This window comes from Gymnoscopelus microlampas (genome assembly GCF_963454915.1).
Source record: "Gymnoscopelus microlampas genome assembly, chromosome: 9".
Lineage (NCBI taxonomy): Eukaryota > Metazoa > Chordata > Actinopteri > Myctophiformes > Myctophidae > Gymnoscopelus > Gymnoscopelus microlampas.
Window position 1 is genome coordinate 36,091,576 of NC_139946.1, and position 24,425 is coordinate 36,116,000.

The 24,425-nt window shown below is 44.6% G+C and overlaps 1 protein-coding gene across 5 annotated transcripts in view; it reads right to left on the reverse strand.

Annotated features, from left to right (window-relative positions):
* Positions 1-4,950: 4,950 nt before the first annotated feature.
* Positions 4,951-24,425, reverse strand: part of lrp8 (low density lipoprotein receptor-related protein 8, apolipoprotein e receptor) — a gene marked incomplete at its 3' end in the record, with an annotated part of 215,155 nt that continues 195,680 nt past the window's right edge. The window contains exons 14-19 of one of the 5 annotated variants that reach the window (XM_084065761.1): positions 21,427-21,568; positions 19,162-19,314; positions 16,241-16,699; positions 10,493-10,561; positions 8,359-8,549; positions 4,951-5,829 (exon numbers count right to left, since the gene is read on the reverse strand). In XM_084065761.1, the coding sequence (XP_083921887.1) occupies positions 5,791-5,829; positions 8,359-8,549; positions 10,493-10,561; positions 16,241-16,699; positions 19,162-19,314; positions 21,427-21,568 (1,053 nt within the window). Of the gene's footprint in view, positions 5,830-8,247; positions 8,550-10,492; positions 10,562-16,240; positions 16,700-19,161; positions 19,315-21,426; positions 21,569-24,425 lie in introns of those variants that run through there. The other 4 variants (XM_084065760.1, XM_084065758.1, XM_084065759.1 and 1 more) reach the window with 4 other exon arrangements.

A 24,425-nucleotide genomic window follows, 5' to 3' on the forward strand; every position in this document is an offset into this window, starting at 1 on the left:
CTGATATTCAAGTAATCACACATCAAGAAGGCAGAATATGAAACCAGGAATGGTTTGGTGAGGACAGAAAGAGACAGTGACGACTCACTTACAAACTCACAGTTCAAAAGACATATGTGATAATAAGAGGAACCAGTTGGCGAGGGATAAGTCACTGGGTTGACAAACTAAATGCCAGTCACATAAAAGAGTCACGGTCCCAACACCCGGCATTGTGGGTTGGTTCACCTGTCCTTTCTGGGTGTGTTTTGTGTGTGCGTTTTCTGGTTCACAGCTGGGAGGGGTTGTTCAGCTCGGGGTTTCCTTCTTGTCCAAGGGTTTCCATGCATTTCCTCCAGTGTTTTTAGTCTTCCAGTGTGTCTGTCTACCCTTTGAGATAGATAGCCCTTGCCAAATGAGAGATGCAAAGAGATGAAGATGATGCTGAGATGAAGATGAGAGGGTGATAGAATGAAGGCGCACTAAGAAAAGCAATGCTCGCCAAAAAGCCGACTTCACGCACTAACATGGAGGCAGCAACTTCATTTTTAAGTAAAATCAACACAATGAATTGTGTAGCCAACATGATATTTTGTATGAGATCTACACAAAACACAATGTGCTGCGGCATGCAAACGGAAGCCTCCGTGCTCCTTTGTTTTGTTAGTTTCGTAGCTAGGCGCTATAGCATTACTTTTGTACATGCATGAGGGGTTGACGTGGAGATGTGTCAGTGTTGTTAGAAAATGTGAATAATGGTTAAAGCAGCATGGGTCATATACCCTGGTCAGAATCAATAGGGAATAACCACGAAATGCATAGAAAGAAGAAGAGGAAGAGGATGAGAGACAACATGATTTAAAAGAGTAGGGAGCACAAATCAGTAACACTTCAGTCAAGGCATACTACACTTAAAATGGAATAGGACCTATGTCAGCTATTGGAATGTCTTTAACTGGTTAATAGCTTGATATGTCTCTTTGTGAAGCAAACTATAAATTCTAGCATTCTGCTTATAATATAATATGAATATATGAGATGAAAGGTGTTTAGATGGGTTATGACAAACTTTATAATATTCATAAATGTATGCATTAAGTAAAGTGTTTCCCACAAGTCTATAGAGAAATATATTAGGGAGGGATTTTATTGCCTTTATATGTACAGTAAGAACTTCACTTTAATGAGATGACACTGGGGTCAAGAACCAGAGATGGTTTGCCAAGAATGTTTCAGTAAATTTAACATGAAGTGCACCAAACGTAATAATCAGATTACCAACCGAGCATAATGGAACATACATGTTAGATTTAGTTGAACTGCAATATCTGTGGCTCAATATTTGTAAATATGAGTTAGTTATACGTTTACAGTGCTGTACAGTAGAGCAACAACCAAGGCTAACAACACAAGTATTTCAAGCAAGATACAAAAAAATGTCCTTGTGTTGTAAAGATATTTCTAGTATAACAATGACTGAACACATACAGTATACACATCAATGCACGCACACGCACCCACCCACACGCACGCACACGCACACACGCACACAAACGGAGTGTGTCCTTCAGTCTCTGCATGAAGCAGTGTAAAGTATAAGACAACAGTACGTAGGCTGGCAGTACTCCCAGTGATATCGACAGGCCAGTATAGATTCGATCCCAATGGATCCCTTAAACAGTGGTTCTCAACCTTTTCGGGCCGTGGCCCCCCAAAATAATCATATTTGAACTGGGGACACCCCCCCCCCCCCCACCCTGATAAGCACTTGGAATGAAGGAGTTGAGGCATTTTCGGTTCCACAGATAATTAGTGAAAATAGCAGATCTACAAGCTCACGACACCTCACAAAGCGAGGCGTCGTGAGCTTGTAGATCGGCTATTTTCAAAATGTTCGCCTCTTTCTTATTATTATTTTACAATATGGCCAATGTTTGACCAGTTTTTATAATATAGTTTGTCGATTACTTTTGATGCAGTAATGGTCTTTTTCTTTCTTTCTCTTTTTTTTTTAGGTATTAAAAAGGTCATGAAAGTCCTTAAATTGTCACTTCACTGTCATCTGGGGACCGCCCCCCAAAAAAAATCATGTGGCCGACCCACAGGTTGAGAACCACTGCCCTAAAACACAATACGCAATACTGCTGCAAGTGAACGGTAAAAACTGTAAACAAGGCCTCTACAATAAAGTACAAGTGCTGCGACGTGCTGCATGAGGAATGATGAACGCAACAAGCCTTTTGAACGCATGGCTGTCCTTCTCCGTGTCCTTCGGTGTCAGTGGCTACCAGGTGAACAAAGCAATTTGAACACTGATGCAGTAAGAATTTGTTTTTTTATAAAGCCACGCTCAGTCACCTCCATAAATTAATCATTTATTTCTCCTGAATGAAAATGTTACTTGAGGCCAACGGGGTGAAATGCATACGCTCAGGGCAAGGCAAGGGCATATGGTTAGAGTTTTACTGTTCAATATTAAATTCAGCTCTGTCTTAAATGTACAATTCAGGAACACATATGCTGGTATGGGGTGGGGCTGATGTGTTGGGATTATCCCGTTCTTCAACAAAGATTATTAACCACTTAAACCCTATATACTACAAGCTCACGTGTCACTTACTTACTTACTTGACGCATTGTGAGCTGAAGATCGGCCATTTTTGCTGAATGTTAAATCTCATATTTTGTAAGACATGAGCGGAAACAACAATATACCTGACCACCATATCTGCAGTTAACTCTGCATCAACTGGCCAGTGATAAACATTATATTTAGTTTACATTAAGCTTGTGTTATTCTCCCTCGTCAAAACCTATTATGTGGCCCTTTAATCAGTTGAAATTACTTACTTCATTTTGCAACTACTGCAGAGAAGCACCACATCAGTTCAACGACATACTGACCTGTGGCGATGGTCTAACAGCTAGACCGTAAGCTAGACTCTAGCCCACTTTCTAACCTATACTTCGTCAAATGACAAAGTATAGGTATTTCAATTGAAGGCTTATATCTTCAATTGAAAAAAAAAGTGTTTATGTGAAGGAAATGGAGGTGTATTCTGTACATCTAATGGAAATTTTAATTGTAGAAAATAACCCAATTCACCTGTCTACCATGCCACTTGTAAAAATATAAACAAATCATCTGCAGTGTAATGTATTTTTACATGCCTTGTGGAAGAGATATTCTACAATCCCTCTGAGGCTGCAGTGGACGTGTACGTCAGATTACTGGGACACCTCGTCAGCACAAAATCCAACAGGATAAATGACCAACCATCCGTCTTGCCCACCACACATGCACCGTCCTAGTCTGGTCTAATCCCAGCTTGTCACCTCCTGCCCAATCAAAATTCCATCAGCCTCTCTCTTCCCACAAGAGTGTGTGAGTGTGTGTGCGTGTGCGTGTGCGTGTGTGTGTGTGTGTGTGTCTCCTTCCATTCCCTCCAATTCATGTGCTTCCACCAGCGTCTGCACTGGACAGGTCTTTTCCCATGGAGAGGACAGCCACGATTGATTGCCTATCATTAATCATTCTGTGTGTGTGTGTGTGTGTGTGTGTGTGTGTGTGTGTGTGTGTGTGTGTGTGTGTGTGTGTGTGTGTGTGTGTGTGTGTGTGTGTGTGTGTGTGTGTGTGTGTGTACATATCTGCTGTGAAAATTAACTGTGTACATGAATACGGACTACATGAGTACTACAACCCTGTCTCTCTCTCTCAGTCTCTCTCACCCTCCTATTTGTCCTCCTGTGTTATGAGCTTGCCTGTTTGCCTCGTCAAAGTAACCATAATGTGCATTTACTTAATCTGCTTTCTTTTAATCTTCATATCAGGTGTTTGTCCGTGTATAAGATGGTATCATTGGTATTACAACACATTCAGACTCTTAAGTTTCATTTATTATCTCATGTTAACTATGGAAGACCAGTGTTGTACTGTATGTACAATACGATCTTGGTAAACAAAACAAACCTGTATTGATCTCCAGACAATTTAACACAACATGGATGTAATGTCCGGGTAGCTCAGTCGGTAGAGCACTCACCTTTGGACCATACAGTTCTGGGATCGATCCCAGGCACTGCCAACTCAGCATATCAGTAACACAGCTTGGGTAACTAAGACGTGTGGTACTGTAAGTACTGGGAGCTGATGGTACTGTAGGCGTGGGGCGCCACCTCAGCAATCCATCTATCAGGGGTCTAGCGCATTATAAGTGGACAGATGCCATCGTCGCTTGGCTGATACAGACAATAAGCCTAACCAACCGTACTTACTTACTTACAAATTCACCCTATGAACAGATAATGTTACTCATCTTGCATAAGGGCTTCTCAAAGTTCCATCACTATTACAACAAAATGTAATTTATTATTGCCTTCAGTAAAAAGTCATTTAGTCATATGAACGTAATGAAAGTCTATCTGTGGCAAGCCAGCTGATGCTTATCTCTTTGCTCTAATTATGCCGGTTAATACAGTTCCTCTCCATCTAACTCATGTGCTTTCAAGTCTTAAGAATGAACAACCACGCCCAAACACAGTCACTAACAGCAAGACTTGTTAACGTCCAGTGCGGGTCGCCTCCCTAGAAGCCTGTGCCATAAAAACACTCATAGCCACACACACACACACACACGCACTTATACAGTAGGTGCACATGTGCATAATGTACAAAATGAAACTCAAAAGCACACACACACACACACACACACACACACACACACACACACACACACACACACACACACACACACACACACACACACACACACACACACACACACACACACACACACACACACACCTAAGTTTATTATCAAACCTCCACATACTGCACCTCCAATGCCAGCAGTCAAAGGATTACCCATAATCCCTTCCTTTTCTTGCCTTGTAGTTGTGGCACGAACCTCTGGTGCAAGCCCCCTCCCCCTGCCCCTTAAAAACATCCCCCTTCACTCTCTCAACCGTAGAACGCCGCAAAAGAAATCCAAAGCCAGCACCTGGCTGCTCTCTACATGGAAGCTGAAACAAAAGAAAAATATTTAACGTGTCCTTCATTGTTACAGTAGCTTTAAAATCGAGGAGAAACGTGAACAAGAATAATTTCCCGGCCCACTATCATCCCCCTTGTAAGACTTACAGGGACCGTGCTGTGTGCACAGTACTCTCAGCAGGGTACTTAATACATATTTACAACAGTGAAACACATAATAATAAATAAAAGTCAACAAACAGGGAATGCACCATGATGCCCGCTGGCTCTCAGACCGGCAGGCCTTCTATTTACACTGTGCATTGAGATGGCCACACAGGGTTAGTCAAAATGAAAAACAACCTTATGAGCAGCATTATAGACACAACTACACAGTGAAATCCTCAGTGTCAATTAAACTACTGAAAAGTATTAATCTCAGCGTTAAATTTTCGCACTGATGATTTTACTGTTACAGAGGGCCAGAGGACAGAGGGGAATGGAGCGAAGAGTACTAGTAGAAGTAAGACTAGTACTAACAACTAGCTAGTACTAGAAGGCGACAAAGTAGTAGCAGCTAGTAATGGTAGTAAGAGGAATGCTAGTAAGCGAAAGGGGTGTAGAACTACAGTAGATGTACGAGTTCTCCCCTGCTCCTTGGGGAGGAGGGGGCACACAGAGGACTCCCTTCTGTCTCAGTGCTTTGCTAACCCTCTTTTCCTCTTGTGTTGTGCTGGCCTCGGGGGAGGGCGAAGTGTGGAGGCCGTGGCCAGAGGAGTGGGGCCCGGGATGGGATGTAAACGGGACTGGGGGGGTACACACGGTGCAGCCCCCCCCCCTCAGGGGTAGCCGTCATCCACCAGACTCAGTGCCACTCGCTGCAAACAGCAGATAAAAAGACTGTTATCATAGTGGCTGGAGAGGGGCAGAGAGAGAGAGACAGAGAGCGAGAGAGAGAGAGAGAGAGAGAGAGAGAGAGAGAGAGAGAGAGAGAGAGAGAGAGAGATGAAAATACAGCAAGAAAGAAAGAGGCCAGAGAAACAGGAAAGAGAAAACAAAAGAGAAAGGCTCTAAGGAAGTACAGGCTTTCAACATACTGTAAGCCTGTTCCTCCTCATTATTCTGCTCCTTTCTCTCCTCGTTCCTGTTTGTACCTCCTCCTCGTCTCTGTCTCTCTATGAAGAAGGCAGGGTGCCTGTCTGCCTGTGGCTCAGAACGCCTGGCGCATCAGGAGCCATTTGGCTCTCTGTACAGACACCATACTGCCACAGCACATTGACAACAACAGAGGGGAGGAGGAGAACTGAAATAAGTAGAGAGAAGACGAAGGGAATGGAGAGAAGAAGAGTATTGGAAAAGCGGGGACAGAGAAGGAATATAGCCCCACCCCCAACAAACACATTAAGAAGACCAGATCAGTAAAAGAAGGGGTGCAACAGTTACTTGAACTAATTTTCAAAAACTTTCAATAGTGAAAATAGCAGATCTACAAACTTACAACAGCGTTGCATCACCAAGCGTTGTGAGCTTGTAGATCTGATATCTTCTATACTTTTACATGACACCACTGTGCGACGAAGTATAAAATAACGCCTAAGTGGTACATTGATTTGTTGAAAATTATTTTAAAAACCTGCGCTTCTCGATTATTCGATTAATCCAAAAAGTCGAAATAGAAAATAATGGATAGTTGCAGCCCTAAAAAGAAGAAAGGGGAGTTGTTGGGTGAAGAGATGTCACTTCGCCCTTGAATGTTAATTTGCCTCTGTTGTGCACCTGTGGTGAGCATGTCTGTGTGCGTGCACCTGTGTTTGCTGTCTGTCATCATGCCAGAGCTACCCACAATTCCTTGCGTCCACCCTCTCTTTCTCCAGCACAACACAAAGAAATCCTTGTTACCATGCCAACTGTTGACAGCAGCTAACACCCATCCCCCATAATCCTCTCCTCCGTCCTTTAATGTTCTGCTGTATCTCTAAACAACAAAATGTCGTTGAATAAATAGAATATGTGCAGGTCTGCTCCGGTAAGGCCCATCCCGTGCTATCTTTTACCATAAAGCTAAAACACCCGTGTTCCCGTTCCTCGAAGGCCTCTCATTTTTAAGATCGCCTTAGTTACGCTGCAGTGTGGTAGTCACCAAGCACAGTAAAATCCTCTGTGTTAATTAAACTCAGAGAGTGTAAAACTATTTCACTCTCCGTTAATACTGAGGATTTTAAAGTGCAACAGTACCCACCATATGCAGTAGTTTTGCTGCATTTAGCCTGAGTATTCATTTCCAGTGAGTGTTTTTTTTTTCCCTCCAATATTTTAATAATTCTAAACCTGCCGTCCATATTTTGGGAATTGTAATATGTTAACAAAATGTATAGATACTAATATTAGTAGATATACAGGCTCACAATGTGTTGCAGGGCCATGTGTAATGAGCTTGTAGATTAGCTACTTTCGTGCAACATTGTCATATGATGAAGTGTAAAATAGGACTTACTGTAAGTAGTGAAAGTAGAATGAGTAAGAGTATTGAAATGCAAAACTTGTGTTGAAACAGTGATTTACTGCCACACCAGTCATTGTGACGCCTGGCTGACAAAATCCCCCCAAAAAACAAACCAAAACTCGAAGGCAAACTCTAAACTCTACTTTCTAACAAGGCAATCAGTGCAGCTAGCACTTGTAGTGCAATGACCTCGCAGTGAAAAGTTGGGATTTTCTACCGTGGCTTACATAGGGGACAAAGATGAATTTCCTTGGCTGAAGCCACCAAAATTAATTACTTTGTCCGCACACCAGTTGTGTTTGTACGCGAGGCCCTTTCAAAGAGTACAGTTGTGTCTCCCTTTAACAGAATAAAATGACTGTTCAAACATGGAATGGCAGGTTGGTGATGGATTGTGCTAAAACAATACGATATATTTGGGTGAATGGGGTGGAGACGACGCTGGTGTGTTGGTGAAGGGCTCATGTACGTACATGCGTGTGTTCGATGACTGTAATAATTAATGCAATGATGAAAAATGCAAGTTCATCTCAATTTATAATTCGCCGTACGCCGGCGTCGCTTGTCGAAAAAGAACAGATCCTTTCGGCATGCGGCGCCGGGCGCGCTACGGGAGCGTAAATTAGACGTTTTGTGTATGCTTGTGTGAGCCTGTGCTTCCGTTTTGACGACAGGCCTACATGTAGTATGGCACCAGGGCTTTTCCAAACCCGTCCCCAAGACACCCTTTTTATCCGCTATAATAACCCAACCGCTGTATATCCTTTTCCACCGTTCCTCCCCTGCCGGCCTCTCATTTGCCGCTGGAGAGCATCGGCGCCCCCGAGTACCAGTGGGAGTTGGTGTCTGTGATCCCGCCCCCGAGGGGGAGCGCGATGAAGGGCTGAGTGTGGCTGCCACTCACGGCGGGGTAGACGTGGCCGACGTTCTCGCCTTGGCGTCCGATGTGGATCTCGTCGTCGTCGTCCTCCGTGGTCTTGCGGTACACGGGGTTGTCGAAGTTCATGCTCTTGGTGTTCTTGCGGCGCCAGTTCCGCCACACCAGGTAGCCTCCGGTGCAGAGCAAGCCGATGACCACTGTGGCAAGGATAGGGACTGCATGTGTTTAACACACACACAACAACAACACACGGCGGGAGCGTTAACACAGCCCAGGGGACACGGAGCGGCACTGTCATCACACACACGTACAGCTTATCCACGCACGCACGCACACACACACACCACATGCATGCACACACGCATAGACACACACGTGCACACACACCACATGCATGCACGCACGCATGCATAGACACACACACGCACATGCATACACGCATAGACACACACACACACACACACACGCACGCACACACATGCAAGCACACACTCGCACATGCACGCATAGACACACACACACACACACACACACACACACACACACACACACACACACACACACACACACACACACACACACACGCACACACACACGTTTCCTCTCAGACCAACATGCAGAAAATGATTCATACCACAACTAAGATGAATGCTTGTATACAGTTGACAATGATGTGTCCATGCAGATAAACATACAAACACACACAGACACCTCCCCCGACACACTCACTGCATGCTTTTTGCTCACGCAAACACACACGCACACACACACACACACACAAAAAAAAACCTGTTTGGAGTTTGGCTTGTGAACATCATTTGTCACTAGGAGAGGATTACGTGAGAAAAGGGGAGGAGGTTTGAAGGGGAGCGATATGGTCTCTCTGTCAGGGGCCTTTACTCTGGCCGCCTCATTGCTGCTTCATTACCATATCAGCATGACTGTCTGGCTGCCACGTGCCGTGTGTGTGTGTGTATGTGTGTGTGCAAGTGCACACGCATGTGTGTAAGCAAGATAGAGAGAGAGAGAGTGAGAGAGAGAGAGAGCGAACAGAGCATGCATGTGTGTGCGTGAAGGAGAAGAGAATAGGCGTGAGAGAGCAGAGGAGAGTGTGATTGAGGCATGTGTTTGTGTGTTCCCATACCGATGGAAATGCCAGTTGTCCCTTGCGGAAGCCCCATCTAATTGCTCTTTTGTTGGACAGCCAATAGAGGCCCCTACGTGGCTAGGCCGGAAACCCCAGACCTCCCATTGTCCCTCTGTTAATGCTCTACTAGTGAATATCAGCTTTTGTCTCATTTAGACTATTTCAGTCCAATTACAGCATAGCTGCATAATCACTTGACTTTGGCTGGATACAACAATGGTAGAATCCCCCCTTGCAGAGCTGTGGGTGGGTGTGGGACTGTGTAAGTGCAGATGCAACTGAGAGTCAGAAATCCGGCCCATGTGGACCTGTGGCTGTAATTGATGTTGAAAGCTGAATATAGGATTTATTGCTGGAATGACTGAATGGTATAGACGCATGCAGAGAGGCCAGGACAGAGAAAGGGTTAATAGTCTCAGAGGGGGGTTTAATATAAGCTGATATCTCAATTATGAATTAAACGAAGGAGAGAATTGAAGCCACTGCACAATTCTTCCAAAGCTTCACTAACTAATCAAACGATAAAAGCATTGGGATCTCAATTAGCCCCATATGCAGCCATCTCAAGGTCATTTACACATTAAGCTGACAGCTATGTCTATTCAGATAGATTAGTTGGAACAATCAACTTACTAACATTGACCTCGCCATTTTACTGAGAGAATGGTGGATCTCTCTTACAAAATTGATATCAATCTCAATGCGAAAATAAAGTGAAATAAAAATAAACAAATACAAATAAATTATTAATAATAATAATGTCAGTTGAAATATGGCTCTCCGACAGCCCTAATTGACATATCTACTTAGGGCTGTCATCCACACACACACACACACACACACACACACACACACACACACACACACACACACACACACACACACACACACACGTGCGGGAAGGTAGGATTGAAGCAGAACAACAGAAGCAGGGAGGAAAAAGCAGGCAGGCAGTCTTAACACCACAGCACAAGGCGCTGGCAGACACAGCTCCACAGATAGAATACTCACCAATAGGGATGACGATGCCCAAAACCGCTACTGTGATGTTATTACCCAGGAGGTAGTGCTCACTTCCTGCTGAGAGAGAGAGAGAGAGAGAGAGAGAGAGAGAGAGAGAGAGAGAGAGAGAGAGAGAGAGAGAGAGAGAGAGAGAGAGAGAGAGAGAGAGAGAGAGAGAGAGAGAGAGAGAGAGAGAGAGAGAGAGAGAGAGAGAGAGAGAGAGAGAACCAGATATAAATAAAAAAGACACAATTACAGTAAAGTCCATGACACTGTCCGTCCATCTTGCCTAAAATTAAAAATTTTAGGGATGAAATGCAGCAATGAGCCCCGGGTCGGATCTGAACCTGGTCCAGGTCTATAAGGACTATAGCCGTAGTATGCGCTCTCACTGGGTAATCCACAGCAGTGGCCCCGTAAAAAAGGACATTTGAAAGTAGTAGGTTTACATTAATGGTGACAAAAAACAACAAGTGTCAAGCTGGCATATAGACGGGTTTCCTGTTAGTAAACATGAGAGGATATGACCGCGCAGAGGAGGGGGAAGCCTATAGAGGGCGCCATTACCCGCAGCAGCTCTGGTCAAATGTCCATTCATAAAAGAAATGATCTTCACCGGGTTTAATGAAAGTAGATTAAATTATGCAGTTTGTAATACCTTGTTTACTCAATAAAAATGATTTGTCGGAAGTTGGATCTGTTTGTATATAATAGCAGCATTATGCCTATTATGCCTATAATAGCAGAATTATGGCTATCTAACTCCCGAACACAACAACAGAGTGAACGGCGCAACAATTCGTTTCCCCCGAGCATGCGCAGATTGCGCATTCTGCTCTGTGATGACGTCGCGCGGAAATCCGTCTATATCATGTATTAGTACTTTGCAAGGGAAGAGAAGCAATATGATATCTCTGATGGATTGATAGAGACATTCTCTTTGTGAAGTGTGAATGCAGATCAGGGTCATATAGAGTATGAAATCACATCAGGATGCAATCTGGATGCAATCTGGATACAATGAGGCAGTGGCCATCTGGGAGTTTCAATCCCAGTTCCTCCTGGCATTGCATTGCATCAATGTGTCCTTGTGCAAGACACAAGCTGCTTGATAAACTTAGTGATAGGAAGCAATAAATGAATACTGGATGAGTGAGTGTGTAATTAAGTATTACAGTAGTGCAAATAAATAAACTTAAAGAGAATAACAAACTGCATACACTTATATTTCCCCTCTCCTATAATTCAGTTTGACTCTACTCCCCTTCACCTGTCACCCCAACAGGTTGGTGTGGAACTGAGGCAATAATCTCCCACCCCTCCATCATTAGTGGCCGGTCGGCCATTGGCCACAGTGTAATCAGTGGGCTATAATGAAGTCTAGTGAGGAAGATAAGAGAGTGCGATCAGAATGCTGGCCCTGCATACGGATGGGGTTCTCCCAGGAGGAGACAGCATGTAGTTAGCATGCATGGCAACCCAAATATAGAGAGGAAGGTGGAGATAGTGACACACAAAGGGATTCCTTCACTCTCTCTCTCTTCAGCACACACACAAATGCGCGCGCTCACACACACACACACACACACACACACACACACACACACACACACACACACACACACACACACACACACACACACACACACACACACACACACACACACACACAGAACTCTTCACCACATGTGCTAACACAAGCTTAGAAAGTAAAGAGTCACGTATATGATCAAGAACACACTCATGCGCACGCACAAATGCCTCACAAAAACAGAAGGTTGACAACTCTGAGTCAGCGAAAGGGGCATTCAATTACGTTAGCCCTAAAAGGAGGATTAATAGAATCTTATTAAAGAAGTGTTTATTAAAGAGCCAACACAAGAAGTGAAGGGACAGAGAGAGCGAAAGAGAGAGAGAGAGAGAGAGAGAGAGAGAGAGAGAGAGAGAGAGAGAGAGAGAGAGAGAACTAAACTACATAGATTGAAATGAAATGAGCTTTGAATAAGTCTTCGCTTCATTAAAGTCATCATTACTGGAGGGATTTAAAGTTCCGAAAACATTGTAACTGCCCATGTCTAGTAAAAGTATTTATTACAGTAGCTGTTGGTTCTGACTGACAGCATGACACACAGCTATCGTAATGAATATTTCAATTCAATTAAAAACTATGCATAATGGGATTTAAAAAAATGCATGGGCATCATCTATTTTAAAATTATCTGACTAGCAGAATTAGATTGGTTACACTGAGGATATCCTACTGGGGATGAATGATGTATTCCCGCTGCCTCGTGCTTCAAGAGCATACGTTTCAAATAAGTATGAACATTAAGAGCAACGAGCGCCAGCTGGTGTTTGCCTATCTTTTTTCTAGGCTTCACTCTGTGCCCACCACCAAGCAGCACACCTGTACCAGCTGATGCTGGCAAAATCTGACAGTGTGCACCGGGTCGAAAATGACAACATATGGCCCGCAGATCCAAAACATGTATTATCTGCGCCCCATTTTCTGACTGTGTCTCCACCTCTCATCTCCTGCACTTGAGGTGCGGTGGGAAGTGTTGGAAGGCAGAAGGAACATGCGACTGTGTCTTAACTTGCGTAAATCGAGACGAGACTTCCTGATTCCCTCTCTATCTCTATCTCTCTCCCATCCTTACTTGATGTTGTTCTGCCCTGGGTCGGGCTGTCATTGTTCATCTCCCCTCCTCCCTGCTCAGGTGCTACACAGAGAAATCATTGGTGTTCATTTAAACTCTGGGAGTTTGTGTTGCCATTTGCACACTCTCAGAATTAAATAAACACTCAGGATTTGACTGTGTAGCCTGTCATGTTATTCTCTGCGCTGCCTCGCTCCTGCGCCTCTACCGTCTCCTTATTGTCTCGCTCACTCTGCCTTCACGCCCTCCTCTGCCTCACTTGTTTTTCCCTTTTCCCTTTCTCTTTTTATGATCAGGTTCTCATTCATCTCCCTGTCTATGCTCTTGCTCTCTCTTCCTGTGTCTTTCCCATACTTCTTTGTTTCCTAGCAGCCATGTGCAACTCTCATGGGCTTTGCCATGTCTCTGTGTCTCTGTAACTTTCATGTCTCTTCCTTCCTTATCCTTCCTTGACAGACTAGGGTTGTGTGGCATGTAATTGCAACAATGCGGGGGGTTAGGTGTTGAAAAGATGACTCATAGTTACTGTATATCTCTTGTCAATCTATCTTTCCTGTCTCACTCGGCAGGGTTCTAAATAGAGCACAAAATTACCTTTGAAATTGCATATTGAGCTACACACATCAATCGATAGTCTTCTCAAGACTATCGAGAGTAGAGTTGTTTGTTGTGCTTGGCCTGAAGAGGGCGCCATGGCATTTACTCCAGTACTACAATAATGAATAAGGCACCAACACCAGAATAGGGTGCTCCACGAGGGCAGATCTCTTCCAGGACCTACCCAGGGCTGTGTAATACTGATTTTCCATTGCATAGTATCTACAGTATTACCTGGTAAGAGGCAGAATGTGACAATGGTAGGGATGATGTGGGGCATTTGCATCACCATGTACAGTATGTTGTTGGACCCATGCACTTGCATATAGTAAACAGTGTTTGGGTAAAATTACTGGGTATGTCATAGCAGAATGATTATAATTTGTACTGTGTGTTTTGATAATGTCTTTTTGAATGAGGTGTTAGGTGTTAATGTTGGAGCGTAAAGCTGTCATCCTATGATGGCAGTGTCTGAGCAACGGAGCAGCATTGAACGGCAGAAATGATTATCGCTATAACGTTACATAATGTTCTTCTTCACAGCAGGATTAAGTACCAGGAGGTATGCCCCAATAATAATACTTATTATACTTATTATATATTGTAGAGATGCAGGAGATTGAAACTCAGGCTCTTGGTACACGATTGTGCGTCATAGGTGTGTGGGGTAATAGGTGTGTGGCGTATGTTGGCCCTTTATGTGGGCTTTATCTAAGGGCATGTCTGTCCTGTGCAGATGCACCTGCAGACGTCGGTGCTGCAGGTGGTCTGTCTGTGTGTCTATTTGTGGTGCAGGCCGTGTGCATGCGTGCATGTGTGTCTGTGTGTTTGTCTGTGTGCGTTGTTTTGAGCGCTGTGTGTGGCTGAGCATTTGTAAAACTGATCTTGAGAGAACAAGTGTGGAGCTTGTAACTCAAACCTAAAGGCAGAGTCAATGACATCACCACCCGCATACACATGGACCTGTACAGTATGTGTAGCCGATAGAAGTTCCATATGAATGGGGACACAGGCCTCTGGCTTTCTATTGTAGTCTGGAGGAACGGTAGGTTTGAGGTAATGCATTCACATAAATATCAAATAACATAGTTGTTGTTGACAGATTGGAAATATGATCGCGGAGTGTCTTCCTTGGCCTACAGACAGCCTGCAACCTCGTTCCAAACCGTATCTCATCTCACCAGGAGGAAAGACTGGAAAAGAACTACAGCTGAAAGTGTCTACAGGGTGGGATTTCCCCAGAAAATGTGTTTTTCGACCAATCACGTCACGGTTTTCATGCTGAATGTAAACAGAGTTGCACAGCATCAACATCATTTCCTTTGAGGCTGTACTTTGACACTTTCAGTAGCCGTTCTTGTCCGGCCTAGGAACCGTGCACAACAAAGATTGGCGCTGATTGGTCCAGTACTTTGCGAGAATAGCTGCGAAAAAACACACACACACACACACACACACACACACACACACACACACACACACACACACACCACACACACACACACACACACACACACACACACACACACACACACACACACACACACACACACACACACACACACACACTGGAAGTTTGACAGTGAAGACCTCTTATTTTATCTTTCATCTACTGACAGGAACAGATTTGTGCTGAAAGCAACGTGGGCCGGGAGAAAGAAATCAATTTCTGCAAAGCGTGTTGTGTGGGTACAGTACATAGGCCTACAGTATGGAGGCTTATCAATTCTGCATTGCTTTCATAGCCCAGAGACATCTTTATAAAGCATAGTTAGTGTATTATCTCCTCCGGTCTTTGTTTGGGGTGTTCCGGGCAACAACTGTCAAGAGTGCCAAATAAATCTTGGCGAGAGGGAAGGAAGAATTGCAGGCAGTACCAGAGAGAGAGGGGGGGAGAGAGAGAGAGAAAGACGTCAGTAAGAGAAGATGAGTGAGGAGTGAGGACGGAGGAGTGGAGAGGGCTGCCGTTTGTTAGTTGTGACAGCTCTGTCACACCCTGCTCATGAAGAGAAGCAGCAGGGACAGCAAACAGACCCACGTGCAGATGGTGTGTGTGTGTGTGTGTGTGGGTGTGGGTGTGTGTGTGTGTGTGTGTGTGTGTGTGTGGGTGTGTGTGTGTGTGTGTGTGTGTGTGTGTGTGTGTGTGTGTGTGTGTGTGTGTATATACTGTATATATGCGACTGTCTGTGAACGCACTTGTATAACTATCTCTGTATGCACTCTAGCATTTCAGTTTGGACAGTTGCACACACCAACACACGCACGCACGCACGCACGCACGCACGCACGCACGCACGCACGCACGCACGCACACACACACACACACACACACACACACACACACACACACACACACACACACACACACACACACACACACACACACACACACACACACACACAGAAAGATTTAAAAACAGCCCTGTCACACACACATACTTTCACCGTAAGACTTAAAGACAGCGCTGTCACACACAAACACATCCCCCTGGTTCCTCACCTCTATGGGAGAGGTTGGCATTGCTCTCTCTCTGGATGCTGTTGGGCGCCAACGGAGCCAGCAGAGGCGTGTGTGTTGACGTGGACTTGGGACCGGCGGTGCTCGGCGGCCTGGGCGTCTCTGCACCGGTGGGAGCGGGCGTCCGCTGCCACTGGAGAGGGGGTGCGGTCGAGGGTGTTCTGGAGGTCCGGGGGGCAGAGGTGGAAGTGGTCAGTCGCCGGGTGACGGCCTGCGGCGTGGTAGTAGAACTAACGGTAGCAGCTGCGGTGGGTGGAGGAATACTTCTGGTGGTGGCTGAAGAAGACGTTGTGGAGGTTGTTGGAGAAGTTGTTGTAGTCGTGGTCGTCGTGGTCGTGCTGCTTGGCATGGTGGTGGGGGGGGTGGTAGGAGGTTCGGTGGTAGGGGTTTCGGTTTCGGTGGTGGTGGTAGGAACAGCTGAAGTGGTGGTTTTGGTCCTCACTGCTCAGAAGAAACAGGACAATCATTGCAAAGCAGGGACGTGCTGGGCCCCTAATTCAGCTTGTGGATCTGAGCTTGTGGATCTATAACGACATGCCCAAAGCAGGGATGCCAGTGTTTATGTGGCTAAATGAAGCTTATAAAACGGATTCCATTGCTTGATTCCGATTGACTGAGTCCTGTTGTAAAATACTCTATATACACACAGCTGAACCGCATGTAGAGTATCACTGTGCCACCGTCTTGTTTATAATATTTCACCATACCGTTCTATGGATGTATTACCCTTCAGAATTTTGTTTTAGGCAAGAGGAGCTCCTTTTCGTTCTGCATACAGTAGGTGCAAGATGCGTGCCGTTCAGGACGTTTTTGGGATATGTCTATGATTTGTCTATGAATTCCATGTTGCCATATTGTGTAACTATTTATAAAACCAATAAGCCATGTGAGGCAGTGGTTTACCATGATCTTAGAATAGCTACAGTGGCTGAAGACACTCTGCTCATAACGTCCCCTACCTGTTCTAAATCCCACAGCCTCTTGTGGCTTATATTGCTTTATTTTGCCATTTGTGTGAGAGCATGCAGTAGAACATGACAGCAAAGGTAAAAGAGCCATGCATGAGGCACAAACTATAAGTGAGTCGACATGATGTTAATACTCTGAGTCAGAAACTGTAAAAAACTTCCCTGTGTACTTGAAAGAGAAAAACGAACCCATTGAGACATTTTATCACAGCGAATGTCAGGTGGCGTGTTCACAAAAGAATAACATATACTGGACTCACAAATCACAATATAGTTGTAGAGCACTTACTCACTAATATGTTTGTCTGTGCGGGTGAGTGTGTGTGTGTGTGTGTGTGTGTGTGTGTGTGTGTGTGTGTGTGTGTGTGTGTGTGTGTGTGTGTGTGTGTGTGTGTGTGTTCTCTGATCCACTTCATAGTGGCCTATATACAGTACATGCACAGTCTTGTTCTCCTTTACTCTCTCTCTCTCTCTCTCTCTCTCTCTCTCTCTCTCTCTCTCTCTCTCTCTCTCTCTCTCTCTCTCTCTCTCTCTCTCTCTCTCTCTCTCTCTCTCTCTCTCTCTCTCTCTCTCTCTCTCTCTCTCTCTCTCTCTCTCTCTCTCTCTCTCGATTTGTAGAGACAACCTAACCAGAGGGAAGAGATGAAAACCCTAGGGCATAGAGTGTCTACAGTATTATTAAGGCTAGGAGCTGTAAAGTAACTGTACTATCTGTGGACTGAGGGGAAAATAAGGACAGAGAATACGGCAAACGCTCTGTAGGACACAAGGGACACCTGGGAGGCACAGCCAATGTGTGTGTCTGTGACAGACTGTCAAGAGCACAAAGGGCGGGGGGTAATTTCAGGTGCGATAAAAATAGCCCACAAATAACCCTTTGACTGCTAGAATTTAACAGAACCAGGAGACCTGGTACTGCCAGACCCCTAGTGGTTGAAATCTGAATGGCCGGACTTCGCATGACATGTGTATCTGTCTGTGTATCTGTCTTCCCATTTATGCCATATATGGAGAAAAGAGGGACAAAAGAGGAAAAGAGGGACAAAAGAGGGATCCGTCTGTATGTCTGTGTATCTGTCTTCCCATTTATGCCATATATGGAGAAAAGAGGGACAAAAGAGGGACGAAAGAGGGACAAAAGAGGGACAAAAGAGGGATGAAAGAGGGACAGACAAAGCCTCACGTAGGCCGACCCTCTGGGTCTGGCAAAAAGAGAAAGATGCACAGCTCATTAGCAGCTGCCTTAAGGGATTTACATGTAATGTGCTTCAGGAGGTTATAGGAGAATCCTCGACCGTACTGCCTTGCCCAAAAACGTTGGTACTGCAACCCCATCATGCATCAGCTCCTCTGGGAGAGTGAACGAGTTAGTTCATCTAAAAGGGTATGATATTGGAGTAATTCCACTAGGATTTTTGCAGTGAAAATGTGATATGCGACATAGAGACAGGGACAGAGAGACAGAGGGAGAGAGGGATTGGGGAAGGGGAGGGAGAGAGGGATTGGGAGAAGAGGGGGGGGGAGAGAGAGGGAGAGTAGGGGTAGGGTGGGGGGGAGTCAGGGGAGGTGGGGGGGTGTGAGGTGGTGTGAGGGGGGAGATAGGGAGAGAGGGAGAGTGAGAGGGGGAGAGAGAGAGGGAGAGTGAGAGTGAGAAAGCCTATTTCACTCGCACAAAATAACCCAGCCAATGCTAGGTACCGAAACCTGAACATACTGATAGTGACGTGTCATCAGTGCAATAACCCCGGCAATACCGCAAGCTTGTACGGTATCTTCATATAAAAGTGATTGTAAGATTATTGTGTCTGTTTGTAGTTATCATCGAATCACAATACGGCCAAGAAACTTGATTTATTACATATTTCCACATCAAGGTCAAGATGGTCAATTACCGATTAACGGATTGTCTTGTTATAGAATAGGAGGGCAACTCACCTGTAGTGCAGCGCCTCATGTCTGGTCCCAGTTCCATCCCATCTGGACAGGCACAGGTGTACTTGGGGGAGTGGTCTGTAATCTGTGGGGCCTTCAGACACAGGTACTCACACCCTCCGTTAGGAAGGGTCCCCATGTTGCAGGTGTCCGGGGCTAGTGTAGAAAAAGACATATTTCAGTAGAAGGTTTTCACTTAATTCATTGATTTTAGAATTACCGGTGTATGCAGTACGCAGCAAATTTTTACATGGCTCAACTCATCTGGCTGTTTGGGAAACTTCAATTTGTCTTGTACCCACAAATCAATGTCCTGATCCAGCCTTGGGATAACATGGATATAGCGCTAGGGTTCCTAAACTGTTACATTTCATCATCCAAATGAAATATTTTGTCTGCTGAAAAAAATATAAAAATAATACAGCTGCTCTTGTCGGGACGCACCAGAATTGGGTCAGGTTGCACCCAATTCTAGGTCCTGACTCGGAGCTTTACGAAGTAAGAGAGAGTTTCCAACGGAAATCAAAACTTTGATAATTTAGGGAATAAACACCCCACTCCACACATATGAACGAATGTCGGAGTATGTGAACAACATTCATAGCAAATCACCATTGCGTAAGATACAACCACAGAGCTACTCTGCATTGGATGCAGTCAGTGTACTGAGCCACTTTAGGTTTAGCTGAATTCAGGGAGAGTCCTTAAATAGCTCTGTCTCCTAAAGCTGACGTAGAGGGAGGGAGACAACGCTATAATAGGTTCCATTTTACTCTGTGTTTTTCTGGAAAGGGGAGAATGGAACAGGGACGGGGAGAGGGACAGGAAAAAAGAATACAGGGCAGAAAGCGGGTTAGGTAAGGTAAGGTAAGGTGAGAAGAGGACAGTGAAGGAAAGGAGGATAAGGGACAGTCCAGTAATGAAAAGGGGAGAGACAAAGTAAGAGGAGAAGAGAAGATTAAAAAAAGAGAAGAGAAGATTAGAAAAGAGAAGAGAAGAGAATAGAAGTTGGGAGAGAAGGAGGGGAGGGAAAATAAGAAGAAGGCCACAGTGGAGGAGGTGATGAAAGACATGAGGAAGAGGACACAAAGGGAGGAGTAAAGTTGGACAGAATGCTGAAGCTGTGGACATTTCATCGCTGTGCAGTGCACCCCGCACAGGAGTTACTGTACATCACCTAACCCAACTTTCTCTCCATCGGGTCCAGAGGAGATGAAAGGCAGCTTTATCTAAAAAAAAAATGCTTCAAAGTCAAGATGGATAAAAAAAAAGAAAAAAGAAATGTAAAGAACGAGGAACAAAGAGGAAGAATCTCATCCAGGAAGTGTGACAAAAGTATGTGGACGTGAACGTGATGAATGAGGTATCATCAGAGGCCCGCTGAAGCCATGCCTCATAAATGGGACTGTCCAGGTGTATTGTGACAGTGTGTGAACTGAAGAGAGAAACCAAGACAGAACACAAGGAGAAATTATGAAAATATACTGTAGGGAGCGGCGAGAAACAAAAAGAGTGAGTGTCGTCCTTGCAAATCACTTTGGTGGAACGAGCGAGCAAATATTTCACATTCTGCCACTTTTAGAATGTCAGTGGTGCAGCGAGGTTTCAGACAATGATGTCTACAGTATTTGAGTCTGGTGGTTGTTTTTATCTACCATTATGACATCAGACCAGGGAACAAAGAATAAAGGCAGACAACAGGGCCGGCCGCTGGCAGAAGCCGCATAATGCACATTGTAAGCATCCGAGTAGTGCCTCTTGCTGAGGAAACATCCTTCATCCAATTAATACCTTTAGCACACATTCTTCAGCTGTGCCTCACGACCAAGGAAGGTTCCTATCGAGACAACTTAGAAAAGTACTGTCATGTAACTAATGCAAAATTCGATGCAGTTGTGCGCACGACCTGTGTAGGCCTACTCACACCAATCAAGCCTCTGGTGCAACGGACAAGAAACGGATACAGTATTATGACAGAAGATGACATTCTGGTTTGAGGAGTTTTTGTTTGTAATTTTATTTTAGATGATGTTTATATTGTATTTTCATTTCAATAAAACAACTGGATGTTTTATGGGAAATTCTATGCTGCCAAGGAACCACAACATTTTGCCAAATCAAGGTACCCGACTATAGAAGAATATATCCTACAGTATACTTCCTACTGAAAGTCTGAAGTGGCAATATTCTCTAAAATTGCTACCTACTCTACATACTGTAATTAGGAAACTTCTAATTTATGTCTCCTACATTTCTTGTGTATCTTACCCTTGGGCTGTTTCTGCTCGTGGAAGATTACCAGGTCCAGGGGGTTGTTGAGGTGTTCGGCCACTTTTGCCACATCATGCCCAGTCAGACGGTTGGTGCTATATATAGCCTCATCCTCCAGGTCTGTCCAGTACACATGATCCTGCAACACAATAGTGAAGTAGAGACATTTTACAGTCCTGTCATGTCATTCAATTATGGGAGATCTTAATCCTGCGAGGGGAAACTTCAGTTTCAGCTTCACCCACGTGATGGCTGCTCAGATGGTCATGATTGAGGGGGCTGTTAGAGGTTAAGTGTCTTGCTCAGGGCTACTTCGACACATAGAAATGGGCGAGCAGGGAGGCGAACCGGTGATCCTCTGATTGCCAGACGACCTCTCTACCAACTAAGCTACGGCCGCTCCAAAATTTTTTTTTTTATAAAGTTGGGTAGACTCATTTTGTTACAAAATTCATAAGGAATGGGCCTTGCCACATTGCCAAAGAACTGCAAGATGTATAACTGTAATATCAGAGATTCGTTAAAACGAGACAGGTTCAAAGCTCCTTCCATTAAAACATTACTTATTGAAGTGGGGACCGAAGAGAGTTTCAAAGACACTGAATAAATAATCTCTTGTGATGGAGAGAATACGGCAAGTACTGCATTATTTGACATGCTTAGTGCTGTTCTTCTTCACAGTCCCATTGTTTCGAATTTAGTTATTGTCTCCGGCAGGCCGAAGGTGTCGCCGAAACGATGTATTCGTCCCTGTCCGTCCGACCGTCCGTCCGCTTTTCACATCGGCCTGTTACAGCGCCACCAGGAAGCAGATTTTAACAAAACTCATTTTTTGATATTACTCTTAGTATGTCCAAACATCACGCAAATCAGTACACATTATCTCTATAGAGCGTGCCAACGCGGTCGTCACCACGGGGGGGCGTGGCATAGTAGCGCAGACATGTTTGTTTTGGGCAATGTTAAGTCAACCTGGTTTATACCCCTCAAAGATGTCCGCTGCTACCAAAAGACACTTGTTGACGCCCCCTTCAGGATTTTTGGCACGCTCTATAGTCATGTGATCAAGAAGGAACGGTCCAATTTTTCAGAATGGCTTCTAAAGTTTGCAGGAATGGCTCGTTTTGGACAAAATGGCTCAAATCATGAACGCAGCGTCCGATCGCCGTGACACTTAGCACATTCCCACTAAGCTGAGGAAGAAATGCCACCCCTTTCACATTGGCTTATTATAGCGCCACCAGGAGGCCTATTTATGCAAAACACATGTTTTGCCATTACTCCTACAGATTTTGTCCAAACAGCATGAAATCGGTACACATTATCTCTATATTCATGTCAACAATTTTTCATCCTGATTGGCTAAGATTGACTTCTACTACCTGGCGGAGAGACCTGTGCTCGGAGGAGCACATTTTTCTAGTTTATTTTAGTTTAGTTGTGTGTCAGACCACAGGTTTTTCTCAGCCCCCAGAGGAGTGCCAGGAGGGCCAATTGGAAAGAAGACAATATTTCACTGTTAATAGATTGTATATTGCTCATTATAGTTACTGCTGATTGACTGTACATATACAGTACATATGATCCATATACCCACTGTGTAGATTGGCTATTACTGTACACATAGTACTGCCTCATATCCAGTGTGGCTTGTACACACACACACGCACACACGCGCGCGCGCGCGCGCGCGCACGCACGCACGCACGCACGCACGCACGCACGCACGCACGCACGCACACACACACACACACACACACACACACACACACACACACACACACACACACACACACACACACACACACACACACACACACACACACACACACACACACACACACACACACACACACACAGAGAGAAGATAGATGACATTCAAATTACTGTTGTGTTGAAAGATTGCACATTATACTTAAATGTATTAATAGTTACTAGACCATACCCGGTCGACGCATCCGTGGGGGCTTCACAGTTAAGTTCAGATGGTAATGGTCAATGGCTGTGTGCGAAAGCAGAGCAATAGCTCCAGCCAGTGAGAACCGGGTAGTGACACCACTACACTCACCACTACATACAGACGGACATACAGAGGTTACTAGAATTATAGTAGGATATGCATTATGCAAACCCAGTCAGTCCAAGCACAGATGGCTACAGCAGGTCAGACTTTAAGTGTACTTATATTTTTTATCTTGACTACATTTTTACTTTAACTTTACCCGTCCTGTGTTTCATGCTTACTGTGGTACAGCTATGACACCTGAATTACCCCACAGGTATCAATAAAGGTCTAGGTATCTATCTATGGGTTTCAAGAAGACTACTACAGTAGGCTGACAGATACAAAAATGTGTGCCTCCTTGTACAAAATAACAGATGCAATAAGCAGCCACACCATGTAATTACAGTCTTTTATAAAAGTGGTTGTCAAAGTGGGGTCCGGGGACCCCCAGGGGTCCTTGAGGTGGTTCCAGGGGGAGCCCAGCTAAAATGATTGATAGTACAGAGAATATAGAAAAAGGAACCAACTGGACCCATACCATTTTGGTTCCATTTGCATGCTGTCAGAGTTCAATTAACACTGAGGAGTTTACAGCGTAGATTGGGGTCCCAGATATAAATGGGGTTTGAGAAACACTGTCTTATAAGAAGTACTATGAGTTGCTCTTGCTGTGCCACTAGACGTCCCTTTGAAGACAAAGTGGATGGTGGCAATTGGTTGCCACAGCAACGTAATATAAATTTGTATGCATGGGAAAACCTCAACCATGAATAAAAAAATAATAAACAGGAGGCCTGGATAAAAGCAAACAGCAGTGGGTGGATAAAAGAGAGAAAATAAAAGAAGACTAAATAAACAAGTAAAGAGAGAAATATAAATTATGAAACAAAGGCACAGATAGAATAAGAGATGTAAGTCATGCATTGTCTCCATTAGACAAAGGGTTTGTTTACAGTCTTACAAAGGTCAAAGAACTAGGGATCCAAACACA